This window comes from Desmodus rotundus, chromosome 8, assembly GCF_022682495.2.
Source record: "Desmodus rotundus isolate HL8 chromosome 8, HLdesRot8A.1, whole genome shotgun sequence".
NCBI classification, from domain to species: Eukaryota; Metazoa; Chordata; class Mammalia; order Chiroptera; family Phyllostomidae; genus Desmodus; species Desmodus rotundus.
The window spans coordinates 131,574,425-131,586,705 of record NC_071394.1 but is presented as its reverse complement, the minus strand read 5'-3'; the positions used below and the strand labels follow the sequence as shown (position 1 = coordinate 131,586,705).

The 12,281-nt window shown below is 39.9% G+C and overlaps 1 protein-coding gene and 1 non-coding gene across 2 annotated transcripts in view; one reads left to right on the top strand and one right to left on the bottom strand.

Moving 5' to 3' along the window:
* DOCK3 (dedicator of cytokinesis 3) overlaps positions 1 to 8,420 on the bottom strand; it is a 267,364-nt gene extending 258,944 nt beyond the window's left edge. The window contains exon 1 of the mRNA XM_053929392.2: positions 8,313 to 8,420. Within this exon, the coding sequence (XP_053785367.1) occupies positions 8,313 to 8,406 (94 nt within the window). The 5' untranslated portion in view covers positions 8,407 to 8,420. The remainder of the gene's footprint in view (positions 1 to 8,312) is intronic.
* Positions 962 to 1,084, top strand: LOC112310022 (small nucleolar RNA SNORA16B/SNORA16A family). Its single transcript, XR_002975340.1, has one exon. It is a non-coding gene; the product is annotated as a small nucleolar RNA SNORA16B/SNORA16A family (small nucleolar RNA).
* Positions 8,421 to 12,281: the final 3,861 nt, after the last annotated feature.

The window sequence follows — 12,281 nt, the reverse complement described above, 5'->3', positions numbered from 1 at the left end:
TCAATGGTGAAGAGCTGAGAGCTTTTCCTCTAAAATCAGGAACAAGACAAGGATGTCCACTCTCACGACTCTTATTCAACATAGTTCTGGAAGTCCTAGCCAGAGCAATCAGGCAAGTGAGAAAAAAAAAGGCATCCCAATTGGGAATGAAGAAGTAAAAGTGTCACTTTTTGCAGATGACATGATTCTGTATATAGAAAACCCTAAATACTCCACCAAAAAGAACTATTAGAAACAGTAAACAAATACAGTAAAGTTGCAGGATACAAAATCAATGTACAAAAACCCACTGTTTTCCTATATAAGTAACAATGAAACTTCAGAAAAAGAAATGAAAAAAAACAATTCCTTTTGCAATTGGGACAAAAAGAATAAAATACCTAGGAATAAATGTAACAAAGGATAGAAAGGACCTATATACTGAAAACTACAAAGCATTATTAAGAGATTGAAAAAGACACAATGAAATGAAAAGATATTCCATGTACACAGATTGAAAGAATCAAGATTTTTTAAATGGCCATATTACCCAAAGCAATATACAGATTTAATGCAATCCCCATCAAAACCACAATGTCATTTTTTAAAGAAATAGAACAGAAAAATCATCAGACTTGTATGGAACCAAAAAAGATACCAAATAGCCAAAGCAATTCTGTGAAAAAAAGAATGAAGCCAGAGGTATCACCCACCTGACTTCAAATTATACTACAGAGCTACAATAATCCAAGCATGGTATTTGCAGAAAAAGAGACACACAGACCAGCGAAACAGAACTGATAGCCCAGAAATAAAACCACATGTATACGGACAAATGATTTTTGACAAAGGAACCAAAAACACAATGGAAAAAAGAAAGCCTCTTCAATAAATGGTGCTGGGAAAACTGGAAAGCCACATGCAAAAGAATGAAACTGGATTACAGTTTGTTCACATGTACAAAAATTAACTCGAAATGGAATGAAGACTTGCTGCTGCTTTCACATAGCTGCTGCAGTCAAAAAAGAGCCCAGAGTGACAGTTTTCCTTGACAGTCGCTGTTGTTTGCTGTAACTAATCTGCAACATTTTGGGAAAAGACAGTTTCGAGAAAAAAAAAAGAAATGGAATGAAGACAAATATAAGACCTGAAACAATAAATTAGAGAAGAAAACATAGGTACTAAACTTATGAACCTTGGTCTTAGAGAACACTTTATGAATTTGACCCCAAAGACAAGGGAAGTAAAGGCAAAAATAAGTGAGTGGGGCTATATCAACCTAAAAAACTTCTGCACAGCAAAAGTAACTGCCAACAAAGCAAAGAGACAATGAATTGAATAGGAGATGATATTTGCAAACGACAGCTCCAAAAGAGGTTAATATCCAAAATATATAAAGAACTCATACAACTCAACACCAAACAACTCAATTAAAAAATAGGCAGAGGATCTGAACAGACACCTCTCCCAAGAAGAGAAACAAGTGGTCAACAGATATATGAAAAGATGTTTAACTTCACTAGCTATTAGGGAAATGCAAATCAAAACTACAGTGAGCCTTGGCTAGGTTATTCAGTTGGTTGGAGCGTCATCCCATATACCAAAAAACTGCAGGTTCAATCCCCAGTTGAGCCACATATGGGAGGCTACTGATCCATGTTTCTTTCTCACATCAATGACTCTATCTCTCCTTCCCCCTTCCTCTCTCTCTAAAATCAATAAATGTATCCTCAGGTGAGAGTTTTAGAAAAAAACTACAATGAGATACCACCTCACACTTGTTAGAATGGCTGTTATCAACAAGACAGGTAATAAGTGTTGGAGAGGTTGTGGAGAAAAAGGAACCCTCATTCACTGCTGGTGGGAATGTAAACTGGTACAGTCACTATGGAAAACAGTATGGCAATTCCTCAAAAAATTAAGAACAGAGCTACTCAAAAAACTCAAAAACATTTATTCACAAAGATATATGCAGCCCTATGTTCATTGCAGCATTATCCATGATGGCCAAGACATGGAAACAACCAATGTGTCCTTGGATAAAGGACTGGATACAGAAGATGTGGTGCACACATACTATGGAATACTACTCAGCCAAAGAAAAGATGAAACACTACCATTTGCAACAACATGGATGGACCTTGAGAATATTATGCTAAGTAAAATAAGGCATTCAGAAAAAGCTAAGAACCATATGATTTTAATCATATGTGGGACATGAAACTGAAACTCACAGACTCAGACAAAAGTATAGTAGTTACAAGAGAGAAGGGGATCGGGATTAGTAAAGGGTAAAGGGGGCCAATACCTGGTGACACAAGATAATCTGACTTTGGGTGGTAGGCACACAATGCAATACCTATGCAATTTCTATGATCGTGTATCATAGAAATGTATACTTGAAACCCATTATAATCTTATTAACCAATGTCACCCCAATACATTTTGGAAAAAAAACTATAAAAACAAATATATCCCCCATCAATAAAATGTAATAGAAATAAATGTATTTTTAAATAACTTTTATATTTAGCTTATCATCAATTGTACAAGTTCAGGATAGAAGACATCTAGCTTGACCTCAGTTCATATGAAACAAAACTTACAGTTTACCCTTCCACTAAGAATGTACTTTCTTCCAAGGAACCGCAGTTATGTGGATGCGGGTAGACTTTTTACACGGGGACAAGTTATTCCAGCATTTTTACCTGCACATTCGGAGACAGTCAGGCACATCAGTCCTTTCAGCAGAACCTGCCTTAGGCACTTAACCTTTTGTGGCTCAGGCATGCCAAGACAAAAAAAAAAAAAAAAAAAAAAAAGGCCCAAATGAAAGAACAGATCAAAGCTCTAGAAAAAATACAACTAAGCAATGAAGAGAAAGCCAACCTATCAGATGCAGAGTTCAAAACACTGGTAATCAGGATGCTCACAGAATTGGTTGAATTTGGTCGCAAATTAGATAAAAAAATGAAGGCTATGCTGAGTGAAATAAAGGAAAATGTACAGGGAACCAACAGTGACAGGAAGGAAACTGGGACTCAACTCAACAGTGTAGACCAGAAGGAAGAAAGAAACATTCAACCAGAAAAGAATGAAGAACCAAGAATTTTAAAAAATGAGAAGAGGCTTAGGAACTTCCAGGACATCTTTAAATGTTCCAACATCCGAATCATAGGGGTACCAGAAGGAGAAGAGGAAGAGCAACAAATTGAAAACTTATTTGAATAATGAAGGAGAACTTCCCTAATCTGGCAAAGGAAATAGACTTCCAGGAAATCCAGAAAGCTCAGAGTCCCAAAGAAGTTGGACCCAAGGAAGCACACACCAAGGTACATCACAATTACATTACCCAAGACGAAAGATAAGGAGAGAATCTTAGAAGCAGCAAGAGAAAAGGAGACAGTTACCTACAAAGGAGTTCCCATCAGACTATCAGCTGCTTTCTCAAAAGAGACCTTGCAGGCAAGAAGGGGCAGGAAAGAAGCATTCCAAGTCATGAAAGGCAAGGACCTACATCCAAGATTACTCTATCCAGCAAAGCTTTGATTTAGAATGGAAGGGCAAATAAAGTGCTTCCCAGATAAGGTCAAGTTGAAGGAGTTCATCATCACCAAGCCCTTATTATATGAAGTGTTAAAGGGACTTATCTAAGAAAAGGAAGATAAAAATATGAACCATAAAATGACAACAAACTCAGAGTTATTAACAACCACACCTAAAACAAAAACAAACTAAGCAAACAACTAGAACAGGAAAGAATCACAGAAATGCAGAGCAGGGGAGTGGGAGGAGGAAAGAGGGGGGAAAGGTACAGAGAATAAGTGGCATAAATGGTAGGTACAAAATAGACAGGGGGAGGGTAAGAACAGTATAGGAAATGTAGCAGCCGAAGAACTTATATGTATGACCCATGGACATGAACTAAAGGGGAGGGGGGGAATGTGAGTGGGAGGGGGTGTGCAGGGCAGAGGGGAATAAAGGGGGGAAAATGGGACAACTAATAGCATAGTCAATAAAATATATTATTTTTAAAAACCCTATAGTCTAGTGGCTATGAATTCAGTATAAGTAACTAGTGTGAAATGGCAAGCTCAAAAATCTCCAAAACTCAAGCTTTATGCCACATTAACAAAAAATGCCCAATTCAATGCTACAAATATGTGTATAAAATCTTCTGCATGCCTGGTACTGAGTTATAGCTATCAATAATACAAATATAAGTATGATATAATCCATCTTTTTTTTAAGATTTTATTTATTTATTTTTAGAGAGAAGGGAAGGGAGGGAGAAAGAGAGGGAGAAACATCAATGTGTGGTTGCCTCTCACATGACCCCCACTGGGGACCTGGCCTGCAACCCAGGCATGTGCCCCAACTGAGAACCGAACCAGCGACCCTTTGATTCAAAGCTCGGCTCAATCCACTAAGCTACACCAGCCAGGGCCCATCAATATTTTTAATGAAATAGAAACAAATAGAAAATATCCGAGTACACTGTACAAAGTACACATTAAGTCCTACATCACGAAACTTAACTTTTTCATATATGTAAATGTGTGTATATATACATACACATAACAGATACCAATTTTAAATTTACTTCTTATTGTAGATCAGTCCAAAGTTGGAAGACATTAGTCTAACAAAACAAGATTAAACATACCACTGTAAAGTACAAAATATCATAGAATGTAAAAGTATAAAATCTGTATGGTTGGAGAAAGAGATGGGTATGGTCATGGGTCTAGAAAAAGATTTTAAAAATTAACATTATATGAAAGGAACCTTAACAGATAGGAGAGAATTTGAGAGATAAAGTTGCAGGGGGCAAGGGGGGTAGCAGGGGGAAAGCACCTTATGTAGAAGAATAATATGAATAAAGACATAATGCAACAAATAACAAGAGGTGTTTAAAAGGTAGCAAATGTCCTGGCAAATGGCAGTACTGGTATAATTAAGTCCAGACAGAAGGACTTTAGGAAAGTTCAGTTTTGCTAAAGTGTAAAATAGAAGTAGGTCAGCACACGAGGGTGAAAAAAAGCAAATCTGAGCCGCAACATGAAAGTACTGTGCATAGTACACTTAATAAATGTTAGCCATGTCAACTAGCGCTACTTAGTTCTGGGACATTAAACTTTACCTCAAAGATCCCCCTACAATTCTAAAATTGTATGAATTACTAAAGGGCTATGATGCAAATTACTTATATGTAGGCACAGAAACTTACACAAAATGACAAGGAGTCTATTCTACTCAGTAAGGAAGAATGTTCTAATCACAGCTGTAAGACTGACTGTCCCAAAAAGTGATGAAGGCACTGTAACTAAATGTATTTAAACGAGGGCCACATGCACATATATTTAAGATATGATAGTAAGTCTACAATATAAAGTTCTGCATTTATCATACACTAATTCTTCCATCAATTTTGGTTATCACTCATCAATCAGCAAGAGCTCATGAATGAATTTTTAAGAGAGAAACAGATGGAAGCAGGAGGTTGGCGTTATATTCCATTGTAGATGAGCAGGAAAATAGAAAGCTTCTGGCATTTCCCAACATAGTAATTATCTTTACTAGAGTATCCTAAAGGTGATATAGCAAATCAATTGCAAGTACCTGGGCCACAGCTTTAATAATTTGGTAATGTATTTATGAAATTTTTTAAGTTCCCAGAGCCTTTATGTGAAAAAGATCTTGCTTTTCCACAGAAAATAGGTCAGGAGGGGTTATGCAAAAGTCTTGAGAGCATAATCATGAACACGTTTGTTCATTACACTAAAAGAATAACATTGGAATGAAAACGTTAATACAGCATATCCAATAATGCTTACACATTGGGAATAATTTCAGATCGAATGAGATGTCTTTATAATAAAGAATAAAGACATAAGAGTTTAAAAAAGAGTAAAAATGCAAACTATTAAAATTAAAATTCAGCACCAATGTAAAAATACGGTATGAACATAAAGTACTTTCAACCTCACTGACCATTCCTTTGAGATTGTCATGCTTCAGAATGTGCCTTAAAATGCTAGATAAAATGGTCTCATGTTTACAATTTAACTGAATGTTTCTAAAGCACATTCTCTTAAGACACTGCATGATAAAATGAACTACAATATTTGAATAGTCTATAGAATATTGTTGCATAATGCCTTCTCTATTAAAAATGTTCATAATTTCCAGTTGATCATTTCCTGTTTGCTTTATGGAATGACAGACCGAAACAAAGACCTCTTGGTTTGGGAAGGCACTCAATAAATGACTGCTAAATTCAACTTCTTTCCTCCCCACTAACAATGTCTTTAAAACAGGGCAATAGTACCTAACATATTTCTCAAGGCTGCTTATAAACCTGCCTTCTGACATGTCATGCCCTAAATCTGTACTCATTATCAATACAAATCATTACATTCAGAATTATAACACTAAATCCCTATGTAGGTTTATAAAAATGTTTAATATAGAAATAAAATTCCTTGTGGAGGGGAGGGGGATGGATGGAGGTGCATGAGGGCATAAGGGAGATAAATGGTAACAGAAAAACACAATAAAAAATAAACTATTAAAACAAAATATTTTTACATTTTTAAAAAAGAAGTAAAATTCCTTAAATATAACTATCCAATTTATTAAAAACTCTGTAGAGAATGCCTTATTTTTTGAGCCAGAGACATACACTGCTGAAAAACTCCTTTCAAGGGGAACACCACGTAATAAAAGAAACTGGCTCAGAATCCCTATATTCAAATCTCAACTCCAGACATACTGGCCTAAGTACCTTAAATCACAGTTACTTAACTTCTCTCAGCTAGTTTCCTTCTCATCTGTTTAAAAAAGAGGGGAATGGTGATATTATGGTAAAGGCCCAAGTAGAGTCATGTTGTAGAAGTTCCCTTAAACACTAAATCATAACACGTCAAGCACATCCTCACTTTTCAGAACAAACTTAAGTCGTGGACATCTCTCTACCCCTAGTGGATGTCTTTACCTCTGAGAGGTAGGAGGCCCTTTCAGAGGCTTCAAAGGCTGGGGGCCTTATGGAACAAGTAACTACCCACTGCTCTCACCACATTTCACTGAGTTATTGCCCATTTACGAAAAGAATTAGTGAAATTTTGTGAACACTGGTTCTTTCAGTTCCCACAGAAACTTTATAGTCTGAATTTCTTTTAAAGACTCAAAGCTTTTAAAAAAAGAGAAAAAAACACAGCATTGGGTTCCTCCCCACCCCCCCACCCACCCACCCCCAATCTAGAGGTAATAAAGCAAAAGGAAATCAGGTAAAAGTAAAACAGAAAATACGCATTACTTTTAAAATTAGAATAAATAAATATGACATTACAAGCTAAAATATAATGCATTCTGGTTGGTAATAAGAAAAAAATTTCAAGGTCTACTTAGTAGCGATTAGGAAAGAATATGCAATAAATGCCCTGAATTACTTAAAAATGTACCTCATGAAGCAGAATAAACAAGATGACCTTCTGAAGCAGCTTCCCCTGCTAAGATGCCAAACTCATATATGTATTCAAACCTTTACTGCTATTCTGCTTTAGAAACTTAATTACAAGCACTGTTTTATTCGTCATTAGTATTTGCTGCTGCTGTTAGAGAATAGGAAAAGTATTTTCTTGGTCTTTGGATTCCATATTTGGTAGTATGGTGCAATCAATATTTGAAAAGACATGTTACACAAAAATAGCTGGATGTTTTTCACCTAAGGTACTCTAGAACAAGAAGCTTCTTGGAAAGGTAAAATAAAAAATTAAAGGATGCAAGGCTTTCCAAGCATTCACAGCAACAGAAAGGAAAGCAGACAATATCTAGGAAGAAAAGAGACACAAGGAGTCAGAATATGGAGTAAAGCGTTCAGTAAAGAACAGACCCTTGTAATACTAGAAAAGAACAAGAGTTAAGTATGTCACAGAACATTGCCTGTTGCCAAGAAGAAACTTAAGGGGAACGGTCCATTATTGAAGGACAAAAAAGGACTGACAGCCCCTGAGATCCAGTTTCTGCATCTGTATAATGAAAATAACATTAGCACAGCTCTGGGAATCGACATGGTGCAACAGAAGTGAGAATCCCCTCACACTGGCTGACTTTTTTGATCCTCAAAAATGGGCAGTTTCCTCCCCTCCCTCTAAAGGCAATCACAGAACATTAAATTGAAAGAAAAGCTTAGATACCAGCTTGTCCTAAGTTAGTAAATCAAATATTTTTAAAATGCCATAACCTATACAAAATGTCTAAATTATAAAAAAATTAAAAGTACTGAGATATTACTACAGTACCTCAAAAACCTTACCAATGTCAAGCCTTACCAGTGCAATGGAAGTAACTCCTTTGCACTGCTGCGACGAGGGCTTCTTCCCTCACCAACATCCGAGCAACTCCTCCAATTAATGGGAAGTACATGTTAGCTTTCTCTCCTTGCTGGAAAGGATAATGGGTTAGCAAGCAGAGACAGAAATCTGTGCTCCAAGTTGATCATAAAAATCAAAGCTGAAACTCAAAACATTTTCTTATAGGAATAATAATAATGGTTAGACTTTCAAGCTAGCAATTAAAGAAATAACACAGCTAACATACCACTTTTAGTTGACTATTTTTCTCATTTTATGTACAATATTTAAGTTAACTTACATTGGGTTGGCCAAAAAGTCCATTTAGTTTTTTCCATAAAAGACACATTTTTCATTTTCACCAATAACTTTATTAATTTGGATATTTTGAGTATGTTGGCTATCTCCCACTATTGGCTTATCGTGGGTAGAGGCCAGGGGTGCTGCTAAACATCTTCCAATGCATAAGACAGCCCCACAGCAAAGAATTATTTGGCCAAAATGTCACCAGTTCCAAGAAACTTTGCAAACCACTTTTGACATGTTCCATCAGTCTCCATACACTGCACAAATCTTTTATTGTGTTTCAGTTGCATTTTTACTTTTCTTGATATAATAAAGCATAATATGCTGAAAATGTTGCATATTTTCTTCCATCTTGAATATTAAAATGCACAAAAATTCACCAATTTTAGTAAGTTTTTTTTTTAAAGGCACCATGACACAACAATCTAATAAAACTATTTCAAATGAAGTTACCTAAGCACTACTAGAGCCATGGTACAGAAAAAAACTAAAACTTTTTGGCCAATCCAATAAATTGAACTGGATTTTATGAAAAGGCCTAGGAATGTAGCTTTTAACATGCTTACAGAGAAAAAAAAAAAGTATCCTGAGGTTTGAACAACTGATACAAGAACTTTCAGACCACAACTGAGGAAAGGACAGTAAAAGAAAGGGACAAGAGAAGAAAGTTGCCTTTTCTGACAGAAAAGATAGCTATATTATACTAAATCACAGCTGCTAATGTCTTCAGAATAACTCTCTCTCATTTCACACACATCTAAGTTCTTCCCTGTGCCCATGATGTGCCCCTTCACAGCAAATAACAATTTTTCTAAAGCTAAACCCACGGTCCAAAGAAATCAAGAATTCCACTCCATCTTAGTAAGTTGCACACCAAATCCTAGTACGTTGAGATTCACATATGCCAACCTTGATTACCTTGCACTGCCTCCTTCTTAGAACACACCTGAGGAAACAGCTACCCATGTTATATTATTACTCGAAGTACTAAGGGAAAAAGAAAAAATTAACATTTATTAAGCACCTGGTAGGCTCTCATTTGGTTTTCACAACCTTGTAGATAAATATTATCCCCATTTTACACATTAAGAAAATGGTGTTTGGCCCTGGCCAGGTAGCTCTGTTGGTTAGAGCATCATCCTGACACTCCAAGGTTGTGGGTTCAATCCCTGATCAGGGCATATATAAGGCTCAACCAACGAATGCATCAATAAATGGAATAACAAATCAATGTTTCTTTCTCTCTTTCTCTCTCCCTTCCTCTCTTTCTCTAAAAAAATCAATACATTTTTTCAAAAAAAGAAAAAGAAAACGATGTTCAATAACTTGCCAGTAAAGTTATTTACTGGTGGGTTCAATAATACCACCAGTAAAGAGAAGCCAAGACTCACAACTCTGCGAACTCCACTAATCTAGGGTTCCTCCCCAAAACGAAAGAAATTAGGAGCCACTGGAGTTGGCCACTTCCACATCAATTACTAATTATTATCGTTACCCAGTTCTGAGAGCAAGTTATGGAGAAGACAGACGGACTCTTCATTTCACGCCACCTACTCAGTGCTTAGGGGCCGCTCAGAGATAGGATGAAACGTCCCCAGGGGCGAATTCCTCCTGCGGGCATCAGTCCCCAATTCTGGCCCCGGACGGCGCAGGCACCGGGGCTCCTCCTCCCACCTCCACCCCAGCGTAGGTTACTTCGCCAGGACAGCACAGCGAGTTAAAACTTCAGAAAGTCACCTTTCAAAACCAGATTTTCTACCAGTACAGATCTCACTGCAGGTCCTTACATTTAAGTCGGTCCAGTTTTCACACAGCTTGCCTGATGGTATTCCTAAACGTTTGTTACCACTGCCAGTTTAAAAAGTGATTTTGTACTGAACTGTGAACTAAATCTTGATTTAGCTGCAGTAAAAATGGGAACCAAAAATCTGTGTTTAGACAGATTACCCGTCTATACTTTTCCATTACAACTTAGGGGGTGAAAAACTGCACACCCAACGTTTTAAATCTGTTTCTAACTGAACAAGATGACAGGTGACTTACAATAATGCAATGTGACTGAGCTCCTGTATCACGTAATTGCCACAAAACACTAACATTATAAAAGTAAAACATTCGATCCCCTAAATTATTTAATAGTCTTTCAAAACATGTTAAGTGGCACAAGAAGTGTTTAGCTTCTGTAGGTTAACACGTGTAACATTAAAAAAAGAGGATTCTTAAAAAGAGTAATAACAGCCTCATCTAAAAACAGGTTTGTGGTGGGAAAATGGAGACAACTGTATTCGAACATCAATAAAAAAGTAAAAACAAATAAATATTATTTATGTGCCCAATTTAAAATCAAAACATTATGTTAATAAAAACAGGTTTGTTCATTTTTAACAAGACCGGGACTATAATACACACTATATTTAACATCGAGACATGTCTAAAATCACTTCCCATTGTAAGGTAATTATTTGTAATACTTAAGGCAAAACAAATCAAAACGGACCAAACATTCTGAAGTCAAATGTCCACAAATTCTGAATAGGGAAAATGTCAACGGTTTTTTTTGTGTGTGTGTGTGTGTGATGTTCCAGACCAAAAATAAACATTGGACTCATCAACCCAGATGCGGAAACTCGTTAAAACCGAGGTTTGGGAGCGGAGAAAACAGATTTCCAGAATTTGGTCTCTCGGCTACAAGACGAACCGGTGCCCCGCACCCGCAACCGCGGGCCGCCGCGCCCCGCCCCACCCCTCGCGCCCACCGCACCTGCCGAGCCCGCGCCGCCAGCGCCCCCTGCCGCCCTCCCCGCGCCCCGGGGCCCGATCCCACCCCCGCGCCCGGTGCCCCGCGCCCGCGCCGCCCCCACTCCGCGCTCGCCCCGCGCCAAGGCCGCGCAGCCGGCGGGCGGGGTCGCGCGGGCGCGAATCGAGGCGGGGCCGGCCGGGGGCCGGCGCGTTCCCCGAACCCCCGACGCGGCCAGGCCGGAGCTTCACCTACCTACGCCGTATTTCTCCTCCTCCGTGGGGGTCCACATGGCCGGGCCGGGCGCTGCCCCGCGGGCTCGGCGGCCGGACGACAGCGCGGCGGGCACGGCCGCGGGCCCGGCTGTGGCGCACCGCGAGCCGAGGCGGGGGCGGTCAGGCGGCGCCGGGCAGTGGGCGGCGCATCCCTCACAGGCCGCCCGGGATGCGGCTGCCGCCGCCGCCACGTCCGGACCGCGAGGCTCCGCAGGCCGCCCAGTGGTCCCCGGCGGCGCGGGCGACGGCTCGCCACCTGTGCGTCGCTGCTGGCCCCGAGCCGCTCGTTCCTCACAGCTCCGCTGCTCAGCTCCCGGCGCCGCCGCGGTTCGGCTCGCCTCAGCGGGCTCGCGGGACGCCCGCGCATGCGCTCCTTACTCCCCGGCGCGCAGGGGCTCGCGCGGCCCGGGCTCGCGCCGCCAGAGCCCGCGCGAGAGCCCACCCGCCGCCGCCGCACGCCGGCGGAGGGAAATCCGCGAGAGGCGATTGGACAGCCCGGTGGAGATCGGGACGGCTCTCCGGCCGACCCAGGGCTCTGGGAGGCAGCGGGGGATGGAAGAGGTGGGCCTGGGCAAGTGGGAAGCCCTGGAGCCCCCCCGCGGCCTCCGCGTCCACTGCCTCCCACGTCGA